The 12,348-nt window shown below is 35.2% G+C and overlaps 1 protein-coding gene across 1 annotated transcript in view; it reads right to left on the reverse strand.

Moving 5' to 3' along the window:
* ATR (ATR checkpoint kinase) overlaps positions 1 to 12,348 on the reverse strand; it is a 101,573-nt gene that overhangs the window by 48,707 nt on the left and 40,518 nt on the right. The window contains exons 21-23 of the mRNA XM_080822530.1: positions 11,718 to 11,843; positions 1,488 to 1,694; positions 393 to 506 (exon numbers count right to left, since the gene is read on the reverse strand). Of these exons, the coding sequence (XP_080678656.1) occupies positions 393 to 506; positions 1,488 to 1,694; positions 11,718 to 11,843 (447 nt within the window). The remainder of the gene's footprint in view (positions 1 to 392; positions 507 to 1,487; positions 1,695 to 11,717; positions 11,844 to 12,348) is intronic.

The raw sequence follows: 12,348 nt of genomic DNA on the forward strand, positions 1-12,348 counted from the left end.
ATTTCTTAAATTATGGTACATCCATATTGAATATTAAGTTATTGAAAAGAATAAATTAGAGACCTATGTACTGAAATGGAAAATTACCCAAGACAGACTATGGAATACAAAAGAAAATCAAGTTACAGAACATCTTAAGTAGTATGATCTCCTTGTATGGTGGAAAAGCCATATGTATTTGTTAAATACTCTGAAAATTTTCCGAGGTATCCATAATGATCTGTCAAGAGAGTACATTTCTATACTCTGAAATTTTGTCATGAACTTATATTATGATCATTATGAACTCTGATAATGATAGTTTACAAAAATAAGTTTTCAACATACAGATTTACAACTTTCTTACTAGAATTCAATAACACAAAGCCAGTACTGACCATACATACTCTTACCTGAATGGCGTAAGCAGCTGAATCTTGAGCCCGGCTATTATCTGCATATGCGAGGTAAGCTCTTGTTAGTTCCATCAATAATCCAAAGGCGAAGCTTGAATCTTCTACTCCAGTCTCAAAAAAAAGAAGAAAAAGAAAAAAATCACGGATAAAGTGTATAAATTTTTTTAAACTGTACTGTGCCTTACTTGGTTAATTTACCTAATTTACTTAGTTACCTAGGTGTATTTAACTCAAAAAAAGAAAGGACACTAAGGTTTAAACAAGGTTTGATATCAAGGCTAAGACATAATCTGTACCCAAGAAACCAAACTTAAGGCTTTTTAGGCTATTTATAAAGAATATTAGAATCAATCGACTCTTGCATAGCTCCAACAAGTTTCACTTTTTTGTTTTGTTCTGTTGTTGCTGTCGCTGAAGATTTTATTTTTAAGTAATCTCTACACTCAATGTGGGGTTCAAACTCATGACCCTGAGATCAAGAGTCAGGCACATGATGTTCCGACTAAACCAGCCAATTGCCCCTCATTTTTCTTTTTTTTAACCTTTAAAAAGAAAATTGCATATATAGCATTTCCTAAATTGCATGCTATAGAAGCCGGGTCATTTGAGACACTCCAAGAAGTAATTTTACCATACCCTCCTCTTGGATGTGCATAGTGCATACATTAAATGATATAGTAGATGTTCTGTTTGATTTTGTTTTACAGGATTTCTTAAACACATTTGACCATGGAAACTTTTCTATACATTCACTATTATGTCACCCTGAGAAATTAGTTTCCAATGAAAATACTTAGCAATAGTGTTGAAATAGTAGTATTTAAATAGTTAATTAGGTTTTAACTATTTGTCATCATTAGGTTGGGAAGCTTTTAAAAAGAACACAGCACACTAGTCTGGACTCTAGCTTTATTGATTTTGGCAATAGATCCAGGCACATAGTATTAAGGAATAAACTCTGAAGTTACCTAAATTGTCTAGTTTAGATCATGTTACCACTGAGGATAACCTGAAGAATTCTTTGTAAACGAAATATAGAAATTCAAATAGGACAGAGAACTCTTCTTGTCATTTCAAATTACCATTACTTACCACAAATGTAAAATCTTTTCCTTGGCTTTCAGTTGTTGAGAAATCTAGTCGACCTGGATCTATTGCCCCCAATTCCCCTAAACATTCTCCACAGAGCAATCGAGCTTGAGAGTTTGCATCTTGGCAACCTTTCAAAAGCACTGTCACCAACTGTGAGATAACAGGTTCCACTGTTTCACTATCTGTTGCATATTTTATCAGTTTTTCCTGAAAGCAGAAAGAAAATTTTTATGTAATTTCTATAAACTAGTATATTTTCCTAACTAGAAAGCTTAAAATATTAAGGAATATATGACAAATACTGACAAAATTAAATTCCTATATCTGTAGAGTTCACATAATATAGTTCACAATACATTCTGTAGGATTATAATAATTATTTTAGAAAGTTTTAATCCTTAATCCACTAAACAGTTACTGAGTATTATTACATTAGTATACAAAAATAAGACACAGACTTCTCCCAACAAGTTCCCAGTCTAAGTGGAAAACAGACACGCAAATAAGTAATTAAAATATCATATACATTATGTACAATAACAAATATATTTACAAGGTAAGAAAGCAATCAAGAAAATGAAAAAGATCTCAGGGTAACATTTCAAGGATAGAGGATAGATACTTAAGTAAATACGTCAACAAGGAACAGCTATTATTTAAAACAAGCAGACTGAAGTGTATATAAAACCAGCAGAGGAGAAAAAAATAACAAGAAAAGGGTTCCATGGTGATGAGAAACAAAATGTTGGTTCAAGGAATCTTTTTTCATCAATTTCCTGAGGATGCTGTAATGGAAACCTGTTAAGTAAGAAGAGACTATTTTCAAGGCAGTGGAAATTTAGATATTGTATTTGTGTGACACTTTAGAACTTCTTCATTTACACTATTTTCTTTCTACCAAAAGTAAAGCATACATGAGCATCTCAAACTCCATGTTAAAACTATGATTCAAGAGTAATCATTTCAACAGAAAAATAAAAAGACATTTTATCTCGTTAAGTCTTTAATAGTCGATCACTTAAATAACATTACAGATTAATTCAGATATAAATACTTAAAAATTAGCTAGCAATGAATAACAAAACTAATACAAGAAATTATAAACATTTACTAACATGCTAACACTAGAAAATACAAAGTCACTTTAGTCGGCAGAAATAAACTCAGTTCAAGGCAATACTTGTTATGAAACACTAAATGAAAGGTAATTTTAAAATATACTTATGTCTTATGTACTTGATAATGTGTCAACTTCTGGGTTAGATCAATTAAGTTACATTTTTCAGCAAAAATACTGAATTCCAAAAATGAGTGTATGTTCAATTCCTCTATTAAAAAGGCTTTCTAACATATGGACCCAATTTTATCATTTTCCAAATGCTTAACCAATTGTCAAAACAAATTTGTTTGCTCTAATTATTGGAAATATAATTTTTATCATATCCTAAATGTCCATATACATAAAGGTCTATACTTGAACTTTCTTTCTCACTGATCTATTTATTCATGCACCAGAATCACACTGTTAAAATTATAGAGGCTACAGAGTATATTACTGTCTAGTAGGGATACTAAACCCTCATAGTTAGTTGCTTCCCCCCGCCCCAGAGTTGTCTTAGCTATTATTATGTTTATTTTTCCATATGAACATTAGTATGAACTTTTGTAGTTAAAAAAAAGAAGCCATTTCTTGGCATTCCTTTGGGATAGCATTAAATTTATAAAATCATCTAGAGAAAACCGAAACCTTTGTAATACCTAAGGCAACCTACCAGATAAATATGGGATGCTTTCCATTTGTTTAAACCTACTACATTTTTGTGTCTTTCAGGAATGTTTCAAGGTTTTTCTTTATTGGTTATACATTTTTCTCATTATGCTTGTTCCTATATTATCTTTTTCTGTACTATTATAAGTTGGATTTTCCAACAGATCTTCTACCTGGTTATTGCTTGTTATATGAAAATTATTTTTTATATGTTGACTTTATATCCTCCTATCTTACTGAATTAGTTATCTGAGTTAGTTTTATTGATAATTCCCTAGTTTTTCAAGTATATTAGCCTATCTGCCAACAGAAATTCTTTTACAGGGGCACGCAGTGGCTCAGCTGGGTAAGCATCTGCCTTTGGCTCAGGTCCAGGGTCCTGGTATCAAACCCCACATCAGGCTCCCTATTTAGCGGGGAGTCTGCTTCTCCCCTGGCCCCTCCCCTGCTCACTCTCTCCCTCTCTTTTAAAAATAAATTAACAAATAATCTTTAAAAGAATTCTTTTACATTTTTTCCAATTCTTTATGACTCTGACTTCTTATTCTTATCTAAAGTCATTGGGTGATACTTTCAGCTTAATGTTAAATTACAGTGGAGATAATGATAAGCTTGCTTTAGTAGGAATACATCTTATTTTCCCATTAAGTATGTGTATGTATATGTGCACGTATACAAATATATACATATACATATATGTATTAAGGTAGTATCCACCAATTCTTATTTTCTTGGGTGTTTTTATCTGAAGTGGATGTTATAGTTTGTCAAAGGCTTTTTCAGCATCTATGGAAATAATGGTATGACTTTTCTCCTCAGACATATGAATACAGTGAAATATATTAATGAACTGCAAAATAAGAACCATCCTTGCAATCCTGGAATAAATTACAGTTGGTCATGGGGTATTATTTTCTTATGTGAAACCGAATTGTTTGATAATATTTCACTTAGAATTTTTTGTATCAGTATTTTTAAGTGGATAATGAAATTTAATTTTACTGTTTTGTGCTATCTTCATGGAGTTTAGTGAACACTGTTACATAATATTCCTCAGAAAAAACTGGATGTTTTCCTTCATTTACTATGTTCCAAAATAATTTAAAACAGCATTTGGACTAACTGGTTTTTTGAAGGTTTGGTAAAAATCCCCCTGTGCAACCACTGGGCCTGGTGCTTTCCTCCAGAGGTAATTCTTTTATAATATTCTCTAATTCTTCTATAGAAACTAGTCTTTCTACTGTAGTCAATATTGATAAACTGTATTTTCCAGGGAAAATATCCAAGTTTGCAAATATATTTGCACAGAAGGGTACAAAGTGGTTTGCCATTTAAAAAAATATTTCCTGGGACGCCTGGGTGGCTCAGTGGGTTGGGCCTCTGCCTTCAGCTCCAGTCATGATCTCAGGGTCCTGGGATCGACCCCCGCATCAGGTCCTCTGCTCAGCAGGGGGCTTGCTTCCCCAACCCCAACCGCCTGCCTGCCTCTCTGCCTACTTGTGATCTGTCAAATAAATAAATAAAATCTTAAAAAATAAAAAATAAAAAGTATTTCCTTTGTTTCAATGGTTATTTCTGTCTTGTCATTTCCTATTTACAAATTTGTGCTCTCTGCTTTTTGTTCTTCATTAGGTTAGATATTTATCTATTTTGTTAATGTTTTCCAAAGAACTAAATTTTTTATTAGTTTTTTTGTTCTCTGTATCATTAATTTCTACTTTAATTTTTTAAAGATTTTATTTATTTACTCATGATTGACACGGAGAGAGAGAGGCAGAGGTAGAATCAGGCTCCCTGCTGAGCAGGGAACCCGATGTAAGACTTGATCCCAGGACCCTGGGATCATGACCTGAGCGAAGGCAGACGCTTAACCATCAGAGCCACCCAGGAGCCCTCCACTTTTATTTTTTATTACTTTCTTCCTGTGCTCTCTTTTCTTAAATAGGTTTGTTGACATTTAATTCACATACTATAAATTCCCTCTATTAAAGTATACAAATTAGTATTTAGTTTATCTACAAGGTGTAATACAAGCACAACCATTACTTCTAATCCCAGAACATTTTTCGGAGATTGATTTATTGATTTTAGAGAGAGAGAGAAAGGAGAGAGAGAGCATGCATGTGGGACGGGGGAGGAAGAGAGGAGGGTCAGCAGGAGAGAGAATCCTGAAGCTGACTCCCCACTGAACCGAGGGGCTCAATCCCAGGACTTTGAGATCATGACCTGAGCTGAAATCAAGAGTTAGCCGCTCAACCCACTGAGCCACCCAGGCACCCCATTCCAGAATATTTTTATCACCCAAAAAGGTAACTGTACCTAATAGCGGTCAATCCCTATTTCCACCACCCTCCCAGACACAGGAAACCACTAATCTACCTTCTGTCTCCATGGAGTTGCTCATTCAGGAGAATCTATATCTATGTCTATATCTATCTATATATACGTAGCATCTTCTTCGTGAATTTTGCATCTTCTTCACGAATTATGGCTTTTACTATTACAAAGTGACCTTTTTATGTCATATTAAGTGCTTTTTGGTTTCAAATCTTTATCATCTAGTAGCAGAATGAGAATTCCTGTTTTCTTATTATTTCAACTCACTGGTTATAAATTTGCTCATCTCTTTATTTTTAGCATTTCTAAATTATCCTTTTTAGATATATGTCCTGTATATAGCAAAGAATTTGTTCTTGCATTGTAAGTCAAATTACCAATTTTTTTCTTTAAAGGTCTTTCACATTTATTAATATGACTGATATCCTTAGCCTCAATTCTGTCATTTTTATTTCTACAACACTGTATTATAATTACTGTATTTTTTCTCTTTTGCTTTATAAATTGATTTATTTTAGTATGGGAGAAAGTTAATACTTTTTTTTTTTTAATTTTTTTAAAAGATTTTTATTTATTTATTTGACAGACAGAGATCACAAGTAGGCAGAGAGAGAGGAGGAAGCAGGCTCCCTGCTGAGCAGAGAGGCCTATGCAGGGCTCGATCCCAGGACCCTGGGATCATGACCTGAGCTGAAGGCAGAGGCTTTAACCCACTGAGCCACCCAGGCGCCCCGAAAGTTAATACTTTTGTTCTAAAGGTATCCTCTATACTAATACCTTTTTTTATGTTTCCAGTCCTTTTTTCTTACTTAACCTTCTATAACTGCTACCAGTTTGAAATGGTCTATTTTGACTCCCAGTTTTTGATGATGCAACAATTACTGAGCTTATTTTATTTATGTCTCATTGTTTCTCTTCTCCCATTAAAAAATTACATTATTTCTACTTTATTAGACTATATAACATTCATATATAATTCTTCCATCTTTGTTCCCACTGTTGCTCTAGTCTTAGATCTATAATTATATATGAACAGCAACCATCAGGTCCTTTTGCCAAAGTCTCCCCAGTCTTCTCTTGATTACCTGAAGCTGTTCTCTAATATATCTCATAGGAAGATTTGCTTATACAAACAGTATACCTTCAACTCTTATATGTTTACAATTGTGTTTCTCCCTACCTGTGTTAGTCTAAGGATAGCTTGACTCATTCTTTACTCATACTTTATGCCCATACTTTATGCTTGATGTTTTAAAAAATGCTGCTACCCTCTCAGCCTACTGTGTTGAGAATTCTGATACTAATCTACTTTTCTTACTCTTCTAAGGATTTTTAAATGTATACTTTTGCATGTAGGTCCTGAAATTTTCTTATTATTAAAGTCTAAGGTATTTATCAGACTTGACTACTCTGGGGTCAATTTTCTCAGATACACAGTTGGGTCCTCTCAACATGCAGATTTAGGCCTTTTCCTTTCAGAAAGTTTTTTTATAGTTTTAAATATTAATTCCACTCTAACAAAAAAATATTAATTCCATTCTATTGTTTTATTTTTCTTCTTCAGAAACTCTAGTGTATGTGAAATCTGCCGATCTTCCATTTCAACCACTTCTTTGATCCTATTCACTCCTTTTATAAACTTTATTTTCATTCTCTTGTTAATTTTTCTGCCTTTCCTCAGGGCTCCTTACTAAATTTTTAGCCAAATATATCCTCTCTTGTGGTCCTTTAATTTCATCTTCATTTCTTAAGTTTCTTTTCTGAATTTAATCACCTCTTATGTCCCATTTTTCTGGTTTTTGTCCATTTCTCTTGCTTTTTAAATTTTTCATTTAATTTTCTTTTCATGTTTGTAAATGATTACTTGAAATATTTAATTCAGGCTGCAGTGTTAAGTCCGGTTTTCTTCTGCTTTATGGTTAGTGTTGGGGGAGGACTTGACATCAACCAAAAGATTTGATTTTCAATTTTTGTCTTACAAAAACCTTGTATGTATAGAATATACACATTTTTTTATTTTTTTTTATTTTTTTTTTAAATTTTTTTTTTTTTAAATTTATTTATTTGTTAGAGAGAGAGAGAGAGAGAGAGCGAGCACATGCAGACAGAGTGGTAGGCAGAGGCAGAGGGAGAAGCAGGCTCCCTGCCAAGCAAGGAGCCCGATGTGGGACTCGATCCCAGGACGCTGGGATCATGACCTGAGCTGAAGGCAGCCGCTCAACCAACTGAGCCACCCAGGCGTCCCGAATATACACATTTTTATTTATACTTTAGACCCTCTATATTAGCTGTATGCAGTAACAGTAAGGGTTTTTTAAAAATTATTTTTACTAACATACAATGTATTATTTGCCCCGTGGGTACAGGTCTGTGAATCATCAGGCTTAAACATTTCACAGCACCCACCATAGCACATACCCTCCTGAATGTCCATCACCCAGCCACCTATCCCTCCCACCCCCGCCAGCAGCACTCAGTTTGTTTTGTGAGATTAAGAGTCTCTTATGGTTTGTCTCCCTCCCGATCCCATCTAACAGTAAGGGTTTTACAGTGGCTTGCAAGATTCCTATTTCATGAGTACTTTCTTCTGTGAAAGTTTTTTTCATGAGTAGCTTCTGGGGAAGGAGAGTAGAGGGAGAATCTGGCACATCTTTGATCTTGTAGATTTCTTTTTATTTCTACAGGAACCTTAAAACTCTCTTATTTTCTTCTTTCTGTTTACAATTAAGTACCCAAAGAATGTTCCCATCCTCCTATTCTTTCAGTTCTCCCCAGACATAATGATTTTCAGAGACGACATCCTTAGGATCTACACACTTTAAAGTACTCACTTGTAGTCAGAGCTCTGATATACGACATCCTGACCTACTTTTTGAGTTGGACAATCTTTGTTGGTTATTTTTTCTTTGCCTCATTATCCTTGGCTCCTCCATTCCACTCTCCTCTTTTTCATATAGTCTTTTCAGAATCTAAATGCTCTTAAAATTAATTTGTGATGTGAGCTCCAGATAGCTCTACTGCTTACAGGTAATCTGAAGTTCATAGTATTCTCAGCCTCACAGTTATGCTGAAGGTATGTTATATGTGGATTTATCTGCTCTCCTTGTGGCTATTTACATTTTGGAGGATATGTAGAGATTCAGATTTAGGCATCCAACATTATCCTAGTATAACTTGGAGGTCTCTAGCAGCTTTATTTTCAATGGGCTCATTCTCAGATTTGTAATCATTAGCAAATATGTCTTTTTATTAGAATACTGCATTGGCAGCAAAGTTTACTTTGTCCTCAATACAAACACCCTGTCCTACTGGGATTTTACCACAGAGATTCACTTCAACCTGAGAAGTATCAATTTTCAGAAAGAGATTATATGGTTGCTCAGTTTGATCTATAGACTGATTTTTCTGACATAGAAATAAAAATTTCCTGCTATCCACTGACCTTAGGTGTCATTTGTATCCTTCAAAACTGTATATTCCTCCTTAAAAGGAGTATAAACTTATTTCTTTAATGTCAATGACCCTCTGGGGGCTACCCATTAGAAGAGGGCTTCTGCAGGGTCAGTCCATCAAAACAGTCACGTATCTAAGGCTACAGTAGCCCTAATCTTATTAAATGTCACACCATCTTTTAGAGTTTACTTTGTTACTACATTATAACCAATTATTTCTTTAGCCAAGTATACCAAAACTTCAGATCTAATTATTTTTTTAAGATTTTTTTTTTATTTATTGGTCAGAGAGCGAGCACAAGCAGGCAGGGTGGCAGGCAGAGGCAGAGAGAGAAGCAGGCTCCCCACCGAGCAAGGAGCCCGATGCGGGACTTGATCCCAGGACCCAAGGATCATGACCCAAGCCGAAGGTAGTGGCCCAACCAATTGAGCCACCCAGGCGTCCCCAGATCTAATTATTTCAAACACCTTCTTTCAATGTACTCCTGAATTATCTTTTCCTCTCCCTCTGGTTAAGATCTGAACTTTTAAAAGAGTATCTTTTGCATTTGTTCTTTCATAGATCTCACAGCATTCACTACAAAGACTTTGACTTCTAACCCTGTTTTCTTTTTTTTTTTTTTTTAAGATTTTTTATTTATTTATTTGATAGACAGAGATCACAAGTAGGCAGAGAAGCAGGCAGGGAGAGGAGGAAGCAGGCTCCCCACTGAGCAGAGAGCCAGATGTGGGGCTTGATCCCAGGACCCCGGGATCATGACCCGAGCCGAAGGCAGAGGCTTTAACCCACTGAGCCACCCAGGCGCCCCTAACCCTGTTTTCTTAAATCAGCTTCTTGCTCTCATATCGCTATAGGTTCAGTCATCTTCTTGAGCTGCAACATCCAATATCATAGCCACTATCTACACAAAGCTATTTAAATTTGAACAAAATGAAATAAAATTAAATACCTAGTTCTTTAATCACGTATCTTAAGTGCTCATGAGAGCCACATGTGGCTAGCAGTTAGAACTGGACAGTACAGATACAGAACACTTCCATATTCAAAGAAAATTGTTTTAGACAGTGCTATTCTAGAACTTAACTGAATTGCTTTCAACACTGATGTTACTTCCTCGTCATACTTCGCAAAAACCAAAACATTTCCTTCTCTCTTTTTGTGTAGGTGTTTTAGGTCATTACCTGTGCAGATATGGCTGGGAACACATGTGTCTCTGGATGTCTTTTCTTATTTTCCCTGGCTCCTCCAAGCCATTATCTTTAGTTTTCTTCTTACTAACTTAAAGTAAACTTATCCAGCTATAAATTGATTCCAAACTAGATTAAACCTTACTTTAAAATATCCTAAAATATCTGTGGCCATTACATCTTATTCAGACTCTATCTGACCTTCAAGACTCCTACAAGTACACTTTCTACTCTGCCTAGCTAATCTGTTAGCACTGGGGCTTTACATTGAAGGAAGGCTTGTCAGGGTTATTACCAGATGTGATTTTTCTTTTGTGACACAGGTAGGAAAAGTTGGGCAGTTGTGGCTTTTCCCTAAGAATATAAGCAATCTCTTTAAGTTCTCAGATTAAATTAGGCCATAATCATGTCATCTGCTTAGAAATAACCTAACCTAGGACACCTCTAGGCCAAGAGGAAAGATCCTATGCTATTCATAAATCCCTATATTAATATAGAAAGCTAGAAGCCCTCTAAGTTACCTGAAATCCAGGTAGAGATTTGTTTGGGGCAAGGGGTAAGCAGTTTCAGTGAAGTAGTGCAGGGCATGGAATGAGGCTGTAAGATTGATAATGTAGACTTAGAGTTAGGAGAGCATATAACTTACACTTAAGGAGATTTAAGGCTCCCCACTTGTGGTAGGACCATCTCCACATTGGCTGCTACCCACACTGGTTCTACAAGTTCACTGATCCATCATGTGATATGCATGATAACCACCATGTATATCTTTTGTCCTAAATAAGCGCTTCCTTCCATCGTGAAAACAAACATAACCTGGTTTTGCAAAGCCCCTAACTCATGAGGGGTCTTTAGGCTTTCACATTCTATCATATAAGTTCTTGCCATGAAAAACAAATATCTCAGGTAATTTTTTTCTGTTTTACAGCTTTATAGTGATCAAGTTATTTTAAATACCAGTTCTCACTGTCATCAAGGTTAGAGCTAATCTACAGTATGTTGCCAAAGAAAAGAAAAAGTTCACTGCCATCATGAAAAAGTAAACTTAAAAATTTAGTTTCATTGATACTAAAAGTTAATTCAGTCAAAATGTAAAATGGCAAAATTACTGAGATATTATATGATAGGTATCTATAGGAAATTATACGAGAAGACACATGGACTGCTGCCATTGTACACATACAACCTTATTTAGGAATATGCAATAACCAAAAACAAAATGGTCAAATCACGACCCTTCAAAACAATAACAAAAAACTCTGCACATCCCTGGTATTCAGCCTCAAAGAGTATTTCATGGATTGGTGATTCTAGTCAGGTCTGATAATCTCGGTAAAATAAAAATTACTTCTTTCACTAAACCTACTGAATCTCAAGTAAATATGCTAACCTGTCATTTTTCCTTAAACTAAACTTTAAGCTTTTACACTTCTTTAGCATCTTACTTTCCTATACTTTTAATTATATCATAGGATCTTAGTGTACCTGATTTTTATACAAAGTTTCCTTCAGACTTGTAAGAGCATGAATACGAACATCTACATTTTCATGCTGAATTGCTTTCATGGATAGTTGAAGAGTTGTCTGAAGATCTGTACTCTCTGAGGTCTCCTATATATAGGACAAAGAGAGATACACCATGTCAGTTAATGATTTCAGAAACCATTTCAGAAAGTCTAGATTCCCTACAGAGTTACCATTAAAGCAGTAAACTATACCTCAATTAAAAGCAGCGTTAAAAATTTCTGGGCACCTGGGAGGCTCGTGGGTTAAGTGTCTGCCTTCGGCTTAGGTCATGACCCCAGGGTCCTGGGATCGAGTCCCACATCTGGTTCCCTGCTCAACTAGAAGTTGGCTTCTTCCTCTGCCCCTCCTCCCTACTCACGCCAAGCTTGTGCTCTCTCTCGCAAAAATACATACATAAAATCTTCAAAAAAAATTTTCATTTCTTCCTTCATATAACATAAGTTATTTTTAGTAATTCTTGCAGAAGGGATTTCATTCTAAAAATTTTTTTAAGATTTATTTTTTTGACAGAGAGACACATAGCAAGAGTGGGAACACAAGTAGGAGGAGTGGGAGGGGGAGAAGCAGACTCCCCGTTGAGCAGGAAGCC

This window comes from Martes martes (genome assembly GCF_963455335.1).
Source record: "Martes martes genome assembly, chromosome: 1".
Classification (NCBI taxonomy): Eukaryota; Metazoa; Chordata; class Mammalia; order Carnivora; family Mustelidae; genus Martes; species Martes martes.